This window comes from Aspergillus wentii, assembly GCF_001890725.1.
Source record: "Aspergillus wentii DTO 134E9 unplaced genomic scaffold ASPWEscaffold_5, whole genome shotgun sequence".
Classification (NCBI taxonomy): domain Eukaryota; kingdom Fungi; phylum Ascomycota; class Eurotiomycetes; order Eurotiales; family Aspergillaceae; genus Aspergillus; species Aspergillus wentii.
In genome coordinates, this window is record NW_024467836.1 from 2,352,636 (window position 1) to 2,366,304 (window position 13,669).

General features: G+C 44.8%; 6 protein-coding genes across 6 annotated transcripts; 3 read left to right on the forward strand and 3 right to left on the reverse strand.

The window, feature by feature from the left end:
• Positions 1–65: 65 nt before the first annotated feature.
• Positions 66–1,114, forward strand: ASPWEDRAFT_112566 (SRR1 family protein; the record flags this gene model as incomplete). The annotated part of the gene is made up of 3 exons (XM_040828336.1): positions 66–274; positions 319–951; positions 997–1,114. The coding sequence occupies 3 exons, from the start codon at positions 66–68 to the stop codon at positions 1,112–1,114; spliced, it is 960 nt and encodes a 319-aa protein (XP_040688200.1).
• Positions 1,115–1,818: 704 nt separating this feature from the next.
• ASPWEDRAFT_42527 (uncharacterized protein) lies at positions 1,819–3,035 on the reverse strand. The gene has a single exon (XM_040835798.1). It carries the CDS (start codon positions 2,964–2,966, stop codon positions 2,073–2,075), a length of 894 nt encoding a protein of 297 aa, XP_040688201.1. The 5' UTR covers positions 2,967–3,035; the 3' UTR covers positions 1,819–2,072.
• Positions 3,036–3,271: 236 nt separating this feature from the next.
• Positions 3,272–5,136, forward strand: ASPWEDRAFT_60884 (homocitrate synthase; the record flags this gene model as incomplete). The annotated part of the gene is made up of 4 exons (XM_040838541.1): positions 3,272–3,291; positions 3,824–3,970; positions 4,022–4,611; positions 4,664–5,136. The coding sequence occupies 4 exons, from the start codon at positions 3,272–3,274 to the stop codon at positions 4,963–4,965; spliced, it is 1,059 nt and encodes a 352-aa protein (XP_040688202.1). The 3' UTR covers positions 4,966–5,136.
• ASPWEDRAFT_173943 (uncharacterized protein) lies at positions 5,036–7,172 on the reverse strand (the record flags this gene model as incomplete). The annotated part of the gene is made up of 3 exons (XM_040831152.1): positions 5,036–5,591; positions 6,888–7,098; positions 7,145–7,172. 3 exons carry the CDS (start codon positions 7,170–7,172, stop codon positions 5,036–5,038), a joined length of 795 nt encoding a protein of 264 aa, XP_040688203.1.
• An 826-nt stretch (positions 7,173–7,998) lies between these two features.
• Positions 7,999–8,786, reverse strand: ASPWEDRAFT_42529 (uncharacterized protein). Its single transcript, XM_040835799.1, has 3 exons — positions 8,769–8,786; positions 8,650–8,714; positions 7,999–8,588 (listed from the first exon to the last, which is right to left on the reverse strand). Exon 3 carries the CDS (start codon positions 8,571–8,573, stop codon positions 8,319–8,321), a length of 255 nt encoding a protein of 84 aa, XP_040688204.1. The 5' UTR covers positions 8,574–8,588; positions 8,650–8,714; positions 8,769–8,786; the 3' UTR covers positions 7,999–8,318.
• Positions 8,787–12,356: 3,570 nt separating this feature from the next.
• On the forward strand, positions 12,357–13,575 carry ASPWEDRAFT_185014 (uncharacterized protein). Its single transcript, XM_040832049.1, has 2 exons — positions 12,357–12,730; positions 12,823–13,575. The coding sequence occupies exons 1-2, from the start codon at positions 12,420–12,422 to the stop codon at positions 13,322–13,324; spliced, it is 813 nt and encodes a 270-aa protein (XP_040688205.1). The 5' UTR covers positions 12,357–12,419; the 3' UTR covers positions 13,325–13,575.
• Positions 13,576–13,669: the final 94 nt, after the last annotated feature.

Genomic DNA, 13,669 nt, shown 5'->3' on the forward strand with positions numbered 1-13,669 from the left:
CGCCACGAAAACGATATAAACACGTTATACCCCTTATTTCAACCCTTCTCTTTGGCAGACTTAGGATGTCTCTGAAAAAGAAATCCCGCTGCAAGGATAGGATTCAGAATATCCTTGACATCTACGATAGTGGAAGACCACTATTCCCACGCTCGCTACTACAGGATCTGGACAATCAGATCGCAAAGGGGTGCAAAAAGATTTACATTGAAGATTATGACGGCCAACGACGTGAATTCGACTTTACGCCGTCATCTCGGTGTAGAGATGAGATGTATGGATCCCAGACTGTGATAAGGCAATGCTAACACCATCCAGCAATGGGTCTTGCATTCGGTATAACTGCATCCAATCTCTTACAAATCTCAGCCCAGTCGCACGGCTAGATGCGAATCAGCCTCCAGTGTCGATCTGCCACACGCATCATTACGGCCAGCCCAAGGATTCGATTGCGGAGATTGCTGCGGGGTATCGAGATCAGTGCGAGGTGTGGAGAAAGAGCGAGACGTATCAATCGTTGAAACGGGGATTGATGGAGTTGAAATGCTCGACCGCTACTTCAATTGATAAAGTCGTCTGCTTTGGTCTGGGCTCGCTCGGTCGACTTGATAATTGCAGTTCGATTCGCTCGCACACGCAACATGCCGCAGTCGAAACGATGGTACAGGTTTTCGGGGCGGGGGTGAAGTGCTACGCTCAAGAACCGGTGTATGACGATATCGACAAGAAGTTCCTAACGAGTATCGGAATAACGCCACTGGATGATCCAAAAGGTTTCTTGGAGGTTGAGTCGAAGACGCTGGTGTTTTCTGTCAATCCGAATATACCAGTGAAACAGATTGTGGCGGATGGAGAGTGGCCGGCGGGGATGGTGTGGAATACAGTCGAGGCAGATGAAGAAGCGACAGAGTGGAAGAAAGAGCATTTTGATGGAGATGAGATTTGGGTGAGGTGAGTATTCATTTTTATTATGACGATAAAGATACTGATGAATAGTCCGTATACAACTGATCCGGATTCATCGAGGGTGCGGTCGATGGTGGAGGGATATCAGCAGGCGGCATTGCATGATGTGGATGATTACTTTGGAGACTTGACAATTTACATGAGATGAATTGAATTGATTACTTGGTAGATACCATCATAGCCAGTATATCTCAAATGTAAATGGTGGACCTGTGAATTACTGTATATGGCTTGTCTTGCCTGCTTAGGCTTAGCCCTTTCAACTTCTTTTCTCTTTCTTACCTTCTCTTTAACTCTACTATCTTGTACTTATTTTCACCCCCTTTATTTTCTTCTTGCCCCTACTAATGGCTTGCAGCCTGAAGAGCTGCCCCTTTTATTTTACCTGAGATGCTGCTTAATCTAACACTGAGCCTGTAGTGATTTAGGCTGCAAGTTCATACCTATATTCTAATGGGGAATACCCTGGTCTATGATCTGATTTTAACCTAGCAGTATATTTTTAAGCTAAGTATAGAGTAGGTATTTTACTACGAGGGAAAGAAGAGTTTTATATTACAGGCCTGATGAATAAGCTATCACTATTAGGTGAATCTCAGGTAGATTTGACTTGGCTATGATAAACATGCAGGGAGAATAGATACATATATGAGATGATTATATTTAATAAACAGGGCAGAATTCCATATACGGCTTCCTAAAATATTTATATCAAAGATAATTATATTTAGCAAAGTGATTTACTATGTGCCCTTAGTGAAAATTCATTTTGAATCCTTCATCCTAGTTCCGTCATGCTTAAAGATATGCCTACTAGGCTGCCTGGAATTCATCCTTCAGATATGCCCATGGATCAGATGAAGGAGTTACTCCATTAACGAGTCACTGATTTTTGACAAGGACAATCAGAAATTATTTACTCTATCCGACCAAACTTAGGTTGATAAACTGATTTCTTAATTGACATACTTTTGGGGATAAACTAATATCAGAGATGTTGCACGCCAATGAAATTCACAAAGTCCATCAACTCATAACATCATACATGAAGCCATTTGCTCATAATATCATACACGTCAATTTAGAAAGGCCAAAGCCAAGCCCCCTTAGGTACGCTGAGTACCCATAGTCTGGGATCCATCCAAGTCTGAGTCCACTCTGGGATCCAGCTTATTGGCGGTATCGCTCTGATGAGGGCCAGCAGTCTGCGTCGCATTTCCACTTCCAGGCGCATTGTAGCTGCTACCAGCGGGCGTGCCTTGGGGATCGAATGTCTTGGTCGAGGTAGGTCCGCTGCTTCCAGAAGCTGGGATCACACCTGCACCACCAAGGCTGGACTTGTGCACCTCGGAACTGAAGTTTTTGTTCTCGGATTCGGATGATGAATATTGAGCGGTAGAGGTAGTGCCGCTTTGAGTGGGAGGCGCGGTACCCGGCATCTGGTTCTGGTTACTGTCGAGATTGCTGTCGACCCGGGGGTCGAGCTTGTTGCCGACGTTGGAGGAGTAGGGACCCGCGGTGTCAGAGGCAGGACCGGTGGAGCGATCGTGGACGGCTTGCTCGCCCGACGGAGCAGTGTTGTAGCCAGTTCCCTGGCTAGCGGGTACGCCGGTTCCTTGACCAGAGGTGTATCCAGTTCCCTGGCCGGTAGGTAAGTTCGTTCCCTGACCAGTAGGTCCGCCTGTTCCTTGACCAGAGGTGTAGCCAGTTCCCTGACCAGAAGGTCCGCCTGTTCCAAGTCCTGAAGCTTGGTTGGAACGGTCACTGTCGATGCGGGGGTCGGCCTTGTTGGCGATGTTGCTGTCGTGAGGGCCATGGGTCTGAGTAGAGGATGGATTCTCGTAGCCAGTGCTTTGACCACTGTCGACGCGAGGATCAACCCTGTTTTCAACGTTGGAGGCGTGAGGTCCGTTGTTGCCGGACAAAGTTGTGTTTCCCTGGGTGTTGGCGTGGTGACCGTGGTGCATGGCCTCCTTGACCTTGTTCATCATGTTGGACATTTTGATTGCAGGTTGATAGAATTGATAAATACTTAGATAAAATTGATAAATAGTTGGTTGGGAAAAAAGATGGTAGAGTTGAAATTCTTGGGTATAAATAACATTCGATTTCAGCAGTTCGCAAGCCATGTACGATCCGTTGACGGCATTTTCCAGGGAACAGCCCAGTGACGTCGGTGCAAACCCCACAACTTCCATGGTTTCAATTAAACAATTCCTTGGACTGCCAAACTGCAGTTTCTATTTGGAGATGGATCTGGGGGGCGTGCATCACGCGATGGTGCCTTGATAGTGGATACGGCATCATGGTGGCGTCATTCCCAAGGTCGGAGCTTCAGATCTGGATGACGTAGCCGTTACAGCATAACCTTACCTTCACCTCATACGTTTTACTACAGGATTTATTTGTTTGCCTAGTGATAATGATGTCGAATTGTTTTTGATGATGGATCATCGTGATCAGAAGACCTGTTTGGTAATTGCCTCAACTTGGATAGCGAGGATGGAGGATTAGGCAAGGTAGAATAATATTTTCATTAACATGGAATATGAAAGGCTACCAATTAGGCATCCTTATAGAAGGGATATCCTACATAGCTGGCCTTTGCGTCAGTTCCCATGGATGACTAACATTGCTGTAGTTAATGAGTTCTTACTATAGGAACTACACCGCGTTAATACACTGTATGTACGACACAGACATGACCAATATTAATGGAGTGAATCGATATTTACTAGGTAGGAAATATATATAAAGTAAATAACAAAAACATATAACAGCAGCGAATCGCTGGTGGTCACCCACCTAACTACTAACCTGCCGGCGTGTGGCTTATACACAGTCAATACCTTGGTAGGTGCCCTCCCAGGGTCAGTGTGGGTGAGCAGTCAAGGCTTGACTGTGAGGCTATCTGCAAGTTGGGTCTTAAGGCTAAGATTTTGACCCATATTCGGTGCCATATGGACGATGCGCGAATTGCCGTGGCCACCGGCGTTGATGGCGTGTAAGCCCCCTTTCTCCCAATACTATGTCGTCTTAACTAATTTTGAACCAGCGATGTAATGATCGGAACATCGTCTCTCATGCGCCAGCATTCCCATGGCAAGGATATTGAATACATCAAGAAGACCGCCATTGAAGTAATCAACTTTGTCAAGTCGCAAGGGATTGAAGTCCGCTTCTCAACTGAAGACTCCTTCCGCTCTGACTTGGTAGATCTCCTCTCCATCTACTCCGCCGTCGACCAAGTCGGCGTGAACCGAGTCGGAGTCGCCGATACAATCGGCTGCGCCTCACCGCGACAGGTGTATGAGCTCATCCGGGTCCTCCGCGGCGTAGTCAGTTGTGATATCGAGACCCATTTCCACGATGATGCTGGATGTGCAATTGCAAATGCGTATTGTGCTCTGGAAGCGGGTGCAACGCACATCGACACTTCTGTGCTGGGGATCGGGGAGCGGAATGGCATTACTCCGCTTGGAGGGCTTATGGCGCGGATGGTTGCCACGCATCCAGAGTATGTGAAGTCAAAGTACCGCCTGAATAAGATTAAGGATCTGGAGAATCTTGTGGCCGAGGCTGTGCAGATTAATATCCCATTCAACAACTATATCACGGGCTTTAGCGCGTTTACTCACAAGGCCGGTACGTACCTCTTCCTCAAGTTCCCTGACAACTCACCAACATTGGTTCCAAGGTATCCATGCCAGAGCCATCCTCAACGACCCCAGCACCTACGAAATCATCAACCCCGCAGACTTTGGCATGACCCGCTACGTGCACTTTGCCTCGCGGCTCACCGGCTGGAATGTCATCCGGTCACGGGCGCAGCAGTTAAACATCAGCATGACCGACAAGCAGTACAAAGAGTGCACGGCCAAGATTAAAGCTCTAGCTGATATCCGCCCAATTGCGATCGATGATGCCGACAGTATCATAAGGGCATGCTATCGAAATTTTCAGTCGGGTGAGGAGCTCGGGGAAGTCATGAATGCGTGATTTTGTTCATAGCGATTTCGGGGAACAGGCGATATGGGAAAGTACAGAAAATTTCGATGTTTTGAATAAATCACGTATAGTAATGAGAGTGATGGACGATGATAATAGAGTAGTCTTGCCTTAACCACGAGCAATTTGATACACTCGATAGGGCTACCCTGGAAAGAGGCGAAACCAAGGAAATATTTCGAATTCGATTCTGCTTGCTTTCATTCACTAATGCCAGATTAAGGAGCATCTTAGCCACGTGAGCAAGCGTGCCCATATCGCGTGTCAATTGGGTTTTGACCTGTATGAACGAGACAAGAGGCTGAGCTTGAGAGAGCTTATTCATCGCCAAAGACGTCACAGTGATAGCATAATTTGCGCATTTGCGCACAATATAATTTTCATTCAAGGAGAGATCCTCGAGAATAAGACGACCTTCCCCGGCTCCGAGAAGGAGACGACTCGAGATGCTTCCCGGTGTCAACTGCGGTATCAGGTTCACGACAAACCGCATGCGAGAGCCGTATAATCTTCTAGGGGGCACTGGCAACTCAATGACACCAGTAGGCTGGTTAAAGATGGCCTCGCTACTCTTAAGGTTCTTAATAGTATGGAATACGTTCTTATAGGTATTATAGCTAAAGATAGATAAGACCAGTGATTTAGGGTTAGTAAGAGCCTTAGGCAGACAGGTACTAATTATAGAAGATGCAGATGGACTGACTTTACATGTACACTTTGCCTGCAAGCTTGCAGGCATAATCAAAGTTACCTATGCCAGCAATTAACACATATCCAGAGCGGATCGGGTCGAAGCAAACCTACTTTGTGAACAAACCTATACTGTAACGTCGACATCGTTAGGGGGATGCCTTTTGAAAAGATGCTGCTTCTGAAGAGGCACATATGTTTGAGGATTTTCTTTTATCATCCCAGTTGTCCGATAGGGGGGGGCAAAAGCGAGACGCACCATTCAATGCGATGTATGGTTGCTCATGAGACTCATGAAGGGGTTGGCAGGGTTAATACAAGTAGGATATACCTTACTGGCATGCACTTAATTGGCCATTGCAACATTGGATGGTATCTGATATTGAGGTGTCCTATGTAGTTGGTGAAGAAAAAGCGCTCTATAGAGTAAACACACCAGATTCTGACCACGGTTTACCTGCCAAACTCGTAAATCATGCATAGGATGACTGACTTGATATCAGGCAGCGATGCCACCGGATGCTAAGACCTGCCATCTTTGGTATGACGGCTGTCTGCATTATTAGTTAGAAGGACCTTGGGATATCTATCTATCTACTGGACTTCCTACCATGGAGTCGGTGTAATTTCGGGGGTATTATACATGCTGCATGAGCCTAAGAATGTGCTTATACCACGTGAATACCTAAATTTAGTTTAGTCGAGTAGGCTAAGGAAATTTTAGGTTACTGCAAGTTAGCCCACCCCAGCCTAGTAGGTTATAGGGGGAGTTTAGGTGGGAAATGTTTAACCCAAACCCATTGCGGGTTGGGTAGTATAATATAAAATTGGTGCGCTGGCATGCAAATCTATACAGTATTTTTAAAGGCATGATCTTATATAGTCATCAATGGTAGACTGAAAAACAAGGATACAAGTATTATTATGTCTAGTAATGAATTGCTTAAAGTTTGATTATCCTTGATATATGAAGTAAAATGTGTAAAACATAAATTTTACAGCTTGGTCTAACGATGTTGTAGCTATATACTATACTAAGACTCCCAGTGTTTTACTGTTAGCTAATTAAAACTAATCTTTTAGCTTTCAGTGGAGCACAGACCTTCCAGTTCCTGATATTACCTATAAGCCCCAGTCCCTGGTGAGTGATGCTCTAGGTCTTACCACCCTCTATACTACGCCTACACTAAGTATGTGACCATTGAGCGTGCTCCGAGGCACACGGGTTCGTAAGCTCAATGTAATCAACCCCAAACTCATCGAGTGCCTTCGCAATCTCGATCTTTTTCTTCGTGTCGAAGAAAGCATTGGCAAACTGCTCGCCCTCGCGCAAGGTACTCTCGATGATCTTAAAACGCGAGACATTGCTCAGAAAATCGCTCACCCCATTGCCGTGGCCGTAGGGGTTGCGGCTCGCAGGGCTAGGGTTCGAGCCTGTTGAAGTTAGAAAATAAGCGCTTCTATCAGGCAGGTGTCATACCTGTGCTGTTGTCATTGTCTCTTGGCATTGTGCTGGTTTTTTCTGGGGTGGTTGTACAGATGCAGGATTGAGGGTATCCTTTTTCGCGTTATTTGAGGCCAGGGTCCTTTTGCCCATTCCCATGCGTCATTCGCCAGTGAGTCATCGTCAATTGAGTCACAGAATCCTAATCCCCGTGGGGAAAACAGGCGATGTGCTTCAGATGCGTGGCGGACTTTTTCCGTCACACGTCGGGAATTCTCCGGGCTTTCGGACTACCGCTATCATCCTGGATAATGCTGCCTCGACAAGTGTGGGCATCTGCTATATGGCTCCTTCAATTCCTCGCAAAGTGGTTCGATTCGAATTGAATGAGGCTATAGTCACCACTTTGCCCACATTCACAACACTATTCTGACTTTTCAATTCGTTACCCGTTACATATACGCCCAGGGTTTTCACCACTTACACATCCATCATATCATGAATATATCAGTGTGTGCCACCACGGTCACTACATAGTTATTGTTCAGTTTTTCCTCAGTTTATTTTAGTCTAACAATTAGGATTAGAGGAGGGGTGCCTAGTTAAGATATAGACATTCACCTTAGTGATATAATGGTCAGTAAACTAATATATACACACACATGTGGGAGTAGTGCAGTATAATTATGTTGGAATATTTAATCACGGTAATTTTCACTAGCTCAACCATCCACTAATAATTCTTAAGGAACTGGAAACACTGCAAGGTAGGTCACCATAAAGGGAGCAGCCAAATTCTAGATGTTCTTACAGATGAAAGGGGGATTTAGTGATTCGAAGCAAATATACCGGGATGAGATGGTGTTTAGAAGAAACAAAAGGTTTGTGAAGAATAGATTGCTCTTAGCGCTTCATGCACGGAGTGAATGCAATAGCGAGATTGCCAATGCCTTGAGAGAGAGGTACATGGAAGAAAATAGTGCTCGTTCCGATGTTCTTGGAGGACGTGCAGCTGGGATGGACATCAACGAGATCATAGGCACCTGGAATCCACCCATGCCATGGTAGGTCATATGGGTTTTCAGTCATATCTTGACAATTTCCAGATGCTTCTCAAGACTGAAAAGTTTCCAAACATACTTGTTTCACCCAGACAAAACACCAGGGTACGCCGATCCATTCGCTCAATTTTATGTCCTTAGCTGGACACTTACAGCCCACTAATGGTTGTCGCCTCCGTCCCACCAGCTGCACAGCACTTCTTGAAACAAGAGCCTGCTCCATCGCTGTCCTCCCAGCAGTGATAGGTAGAGATATCGGTGTTGTAGTTATCCAAACCGCATTTCTTACCACAGTCAAATGTGGGGGAAACGGATCCCACGTGAGGTGTGTTCTCACAGAAATAACAAGTACCGGCCAGGGCCTGGAGTGGAAGAATGAAGAATAGGATCGCAGACACCTTCATTTTGACTAAGATTATCTTCGGAATGACAATGAGTTAACATCATCATGAGTAGATTTAATTCAAGTGGATACGTTACCTCTGGAGGCTGTAAACAGGTAAAAAAGAATAGGATTGCAAGTATGTAGAGTGGATCGTGGTTCACTGTATAGACTGTATTAGAATATTATTTTTAAGAGAAAGAATATAGCCACTCACACTTTTTCTCTGGTCGAGGTTTCCTGGTGCTCCGGAAATACTATCTTTCAGAGTCTTTCAAGCCATTAATATACCCTAACCTGTGAAGTCCAGAAGCGCCTCATATACAATTATCTAACCTATTTAGGGTAAGGGAGGAAGAAGTAGTTAATAGGGGGGCATCCACAGTTCAAAAAAGGGAAAAACTCTCGAATGTTCTCGTATTGCTTAAATTGCTCGATAGAATCCGGAATTTCGCAAAGGCCACTAAGCGTCGCTAGCCAATTTAACTGGGTAGATCGGCAGTGAATACGACTAGATTGGTAGCATTCCTTCAGCCTATCAAGAAATACGAGGCGCTTGTCTTATTTTAAACCTTAAGATGTTGACTGCGTAAGTAGATCTTCTTCTTGGATTGCTGCAATAGCTAATTATAATGAGATCTACCTTTTATACGAATACAGGTTGCTAATATACTGCGGCGGTCAACTCGTATGCCACACTTTTGTTGATGAGGTTCAAGAAGCCACAGAAAACCGTTCCTCTTCGAATGAACCCCATGACTCTATATCCTCGCGACTCATTAGTTCAAGACAAAGATAAGGTGAGCTTCAGTATGGATGGAAACGGTGTTGAAGATTGGAGTTGGATTTTGAACCCATTCATCATTGTGGCCGACACCATGCCCGATCTCACAAGCACCGTCAAGTTCAACTGTTCCAAACCCGCGGACCCGCACCCAGAAGACATCCAGCAGCCTGTCCTGGGATGTCAGTGGCATTGCAAACGTTGCGGTGTCATATAGCCTGGTCAAGAAATACACTGTGCTCAACATCACTATGTTAAAGATATTGCTGCAATCAGGGAAGTAAACCTTCTAGTCAAAGTAGAGCATGCTGGGCAGGAACCCATTAAGTTCCAAAGCTCTGTCGATACTACAACTCCGCTGCGTCAAGAATTGTGGGATCAGGGTACCGCAAAGATCAGCGTGGATTCTGTCATTGTGACAATAAGATATTTTCTTTCGATGACCGGATCATAGCCCTCTCGCCGACAGTGGTGATGACCACTTTTTACAAAGGCTCCATAATAGACGTCAATACCTCGAAGTTCACGAATCTACCAGTGGTTATCAATAACAAATTGAAGCTAGGCTCTGTCTTTGTGGATTAGATTCGAGCATCTGCATCCATGAAGGGCCAGGAGAGGCCTGATAAGTAGTATATAGATATGGATAACTAGAGGAACTATAAGTTAGATCTATCCTGCGAAGTTTATGTGGGCGGGTGATTTATCTGCTCATAAGGAGATGGGAATAGATGCAATACTAAACACCTTTAGAATTACTGTACTTTACCAGACTGCCGGTTCCAAACTTTCGGGTCTCATAGATGCTTCCTTTTGTGGTTGTTTAATATTTGGTGGGGTAGATGGGATAATCATGGGTAGGGCCGCCCGCATTACGGCAAGGTACTGTATAGGTCAAAATCTAAAGATACCTTTTATGAAGGACTGAGTGCTTTATAACATGTTATCCTTTACTAGGAGTAAAGACGATTCCTTCTATATGGGTAGTTTTTCCGGTGTATTATCATATCCACATAACCAATTCTCTCATTCGAGGGACGTCAGCCACATGACACTCTTGGCATGATACGTACATCACTTTCCCTATCATTATTTTCATATAGTAAGTCAAAGTCATACTCTGAAACATCGGAGGAGCGTATTATATCACCCAAAGCCTCCTATTTTTTATCTGTGCTGAATGTCGCGCCTTTGACATGCGTGTTATAAGCCAGGTCGCTTGAAAGCAGATGTTTGGATATCTTCGTCAACCGGATAGCCCAGACGAAATCACTGGACCCCCCATATGACAAGGCTATCTTCTGCGATTTAGACACTCTAGCGTCGACGCTGCCGTCAAGGATCTCGGCAAGAGATCTTGACCGAAGGTTTTAATGATATAAACAAGATAGGGCAACATTCCATCCACTCGCACTCCTGGTCCACCGTGCAGACTTGATTCTTGATTATCCTCTCGTTCTCCTCGAGCACCGTTGGCAACGATGATTCCAATTACCATAAACAAGGTCCATGTCTTGAGGCGCGACCTGTGTAGAATAGATAGGGCCAGTATGTAATACGCCCAGCTCTGGCTGGGTATATTGTAGCCTTGATATGTTAATAAATATTATAAGTAGAATATTAGATGTATTAAGATATATAAGTGTAGAAAAAACAATTACTTAGGGGCAAACATGTGTTCAGCATGAGGGGCGTGGCTGTGGCTGCTGCCTATGTAGTATAGTCAAAAGCTTCAAACTATATATTATGTATAACCTACCCCATAGGCTTACCAGCTCAAACATCCATAACCTATACTAGCCAATTCCTCGGAATTATTATACTCATGCTATACCTATAAACTAGACACCTATTATCTTTACTCCTATTGATATCACAGATCATGCTGTTAATAATTGTGCCTAAGATATACTTCACTTTCAATATATGAGTGATAATATCACCCCAGTAGGACACACTATTAATCCTACTAGAGATAATAAGCATATAGTTATCTATAATAACTGCATTAATAATAAGGGTTAGTAGGTAGGCTGTGGGTGTGGCGAGGGAAATATAATGTTTACTCAAACAAGCCGTAGTATTGTCTGGGTATGGATTTATTATTTTGTGGTATACCTAATGAGAGCGTGATTCATCTGTTTCATTTATATATATATATATAGTAGTCTCTTCCCGATTGATCCTGAAGAGATTCATTCATGCCTAAGATAGCGGATCTATGGCGGGGAATCGGTAGTTCTTGGCAAGGCAATTACACTACCCTGGGAAGCGCCTAGTACACCAGTTTTGAATACTCGTTCAGTGATATAGCACGCTACCTATGGATTAAATAAGTACTTATTGTCGTCAGATCTACTCCCCGTTCCTCTATCATTGAAGTTTCCAAAGTCAGAGCATCAATCACAGTCGGAATAGGAGCCATAATAACTTTTACCTCAGTGACAGATACTGGATCACTTTAGAGTTGAGGCCAGTCATAGTAACTAGGTATTGAATAACTCCGATTACTTATGAGGCATAGATAGGGCATTTGATAACTTCCGGGATTTCTGCTATATTGCAAATGCTTCTAGATCTTACAGAATTTTTCAATACATATATTGATCTTTGTTCTAGCTGAGAAGTCATCAGCACTAATAGACACATTATAACATCCTCAACATGAAGTTTACCAGACTAGGAAGTGGATAAGACAGGGGCTGTGAAGGTCTATATTAATCAAGCTCCATTTTGATGAGGCTGTTCACTATCAAGCCTACCCCACCATCATGGGGGCCAGAATGTCTTAGTGGAGACTAAAATCTTACGTGGTGAACTGATTTGTCACTTATCCAAGGCTAAGAGATAACCGACCGAATCAAGCTCCAGTAAGGCTGATTGATCTGCATCGTCCGCTCCGTATTGGGATAGCAGTGCGAAATGGCGTAATCGCTGTGTAGGCTTAGACTTGATGGTTTTAGATGTTTATAAATGGGGTGTGTTTCCCATGACAGCCTCTCATTCAAATTATACATCATTCTTTTTTTGAATACCCTGTTCTACGTCCATTTCATTCCATTTCCTGCTTATCAGATCATCAACATGAGTGCAGCAGATTACTACGGGCCAAATCCCCACAATGACCATACTCCTGGACCCATCAACTACAGACCTCTCGATAATTATGCCCCCTCAGGAAGTAACAGCAGCCCTCCGCCAAGCGGCTATAGTCCGTCAAACAACTACGATCCCAACGACCCAGAAGGCGAGCGGGGTCTCGGGTCCACGATCATTGGCGGTGCAGCTGGAGGATACGCTGGACACAAGCTGGGTAATGGAAAGCTGGCAACAGCCGGAGGTGCCGTTCTAGGTGCCGTCGGTGCAAATATGGCAAGTCATGCTTGGAAGGAGCAGTAAGTTTATCCTCACTCCAAACAAACAACCCCCTTTGAACAACAACTACCCTCCCCTGCGCTTCAGAGACTTACTTTTCATCAAACTACAGTAATCACCACAGCCATCCACCCACTAATTACGGGCCTCTACCTAGTAACTATGGTCCTCCTCCCAGTAACTATGGCTCTCCTCCGATGAACTACGGCCCTCCAAGCAACGGCTACAATGTTCCCTACCAAGCTGGTCCGCCACCACCAGGATATGGAAATCCAAGCTACCCCCCGGCTCCACAACCAGGCATGGGTATGGGTATGGGAATGGGAATGGGCATCCCGCCCCTCCCCGCAGGAGCGAGCAAAAAACAGCGAAAACACTACGAGGATGCTCTAGATGAAGCGCAAAAAGCCGATAAAGATCTCATGGAGATTAATATGAAGATGGAAAAAGAGAGGGCCAAGGCGGCCAAGGAAATGAGGAAGAAGGGTGATAAACCTAAGGACAGATTTAAGATTGAGGAGGATTTGAATGAGGAGTTGTTCAAGTTGGAGGAGGATAGGAGGAAGATTCTTTTTGAGAAGGAGGAAAAGGTGGCGAGGGCCTTAAGGGGTTGATTGTGGATTTGGATCTGGAGTTTGGGAGTTGACAATAATTCACTGGGTAGTTCTGGGTAGCTTGTAAGAGATGTCTAATATCATTGAGTTCTGCTGGTTAGGAATGGCTATCGGTTTTATGTAAAGTCGTTCCCATCTCGAAGCTGAACATCTTGGACTTGTCTGTCTTCCTACGCTAATACCTGTATCCAACGAATAATTTGCTAGTCAAGATGATCCACAACGTTGACAAGTACATCGCTGAAATACCGTATACAAAAAACACAACCAACAATCACTAGTTCCAGCAAGGCCGATCTGACGGGAAAGCTGAACTAGCACGCTGCCAAGCTTGCTGTCCTCTTT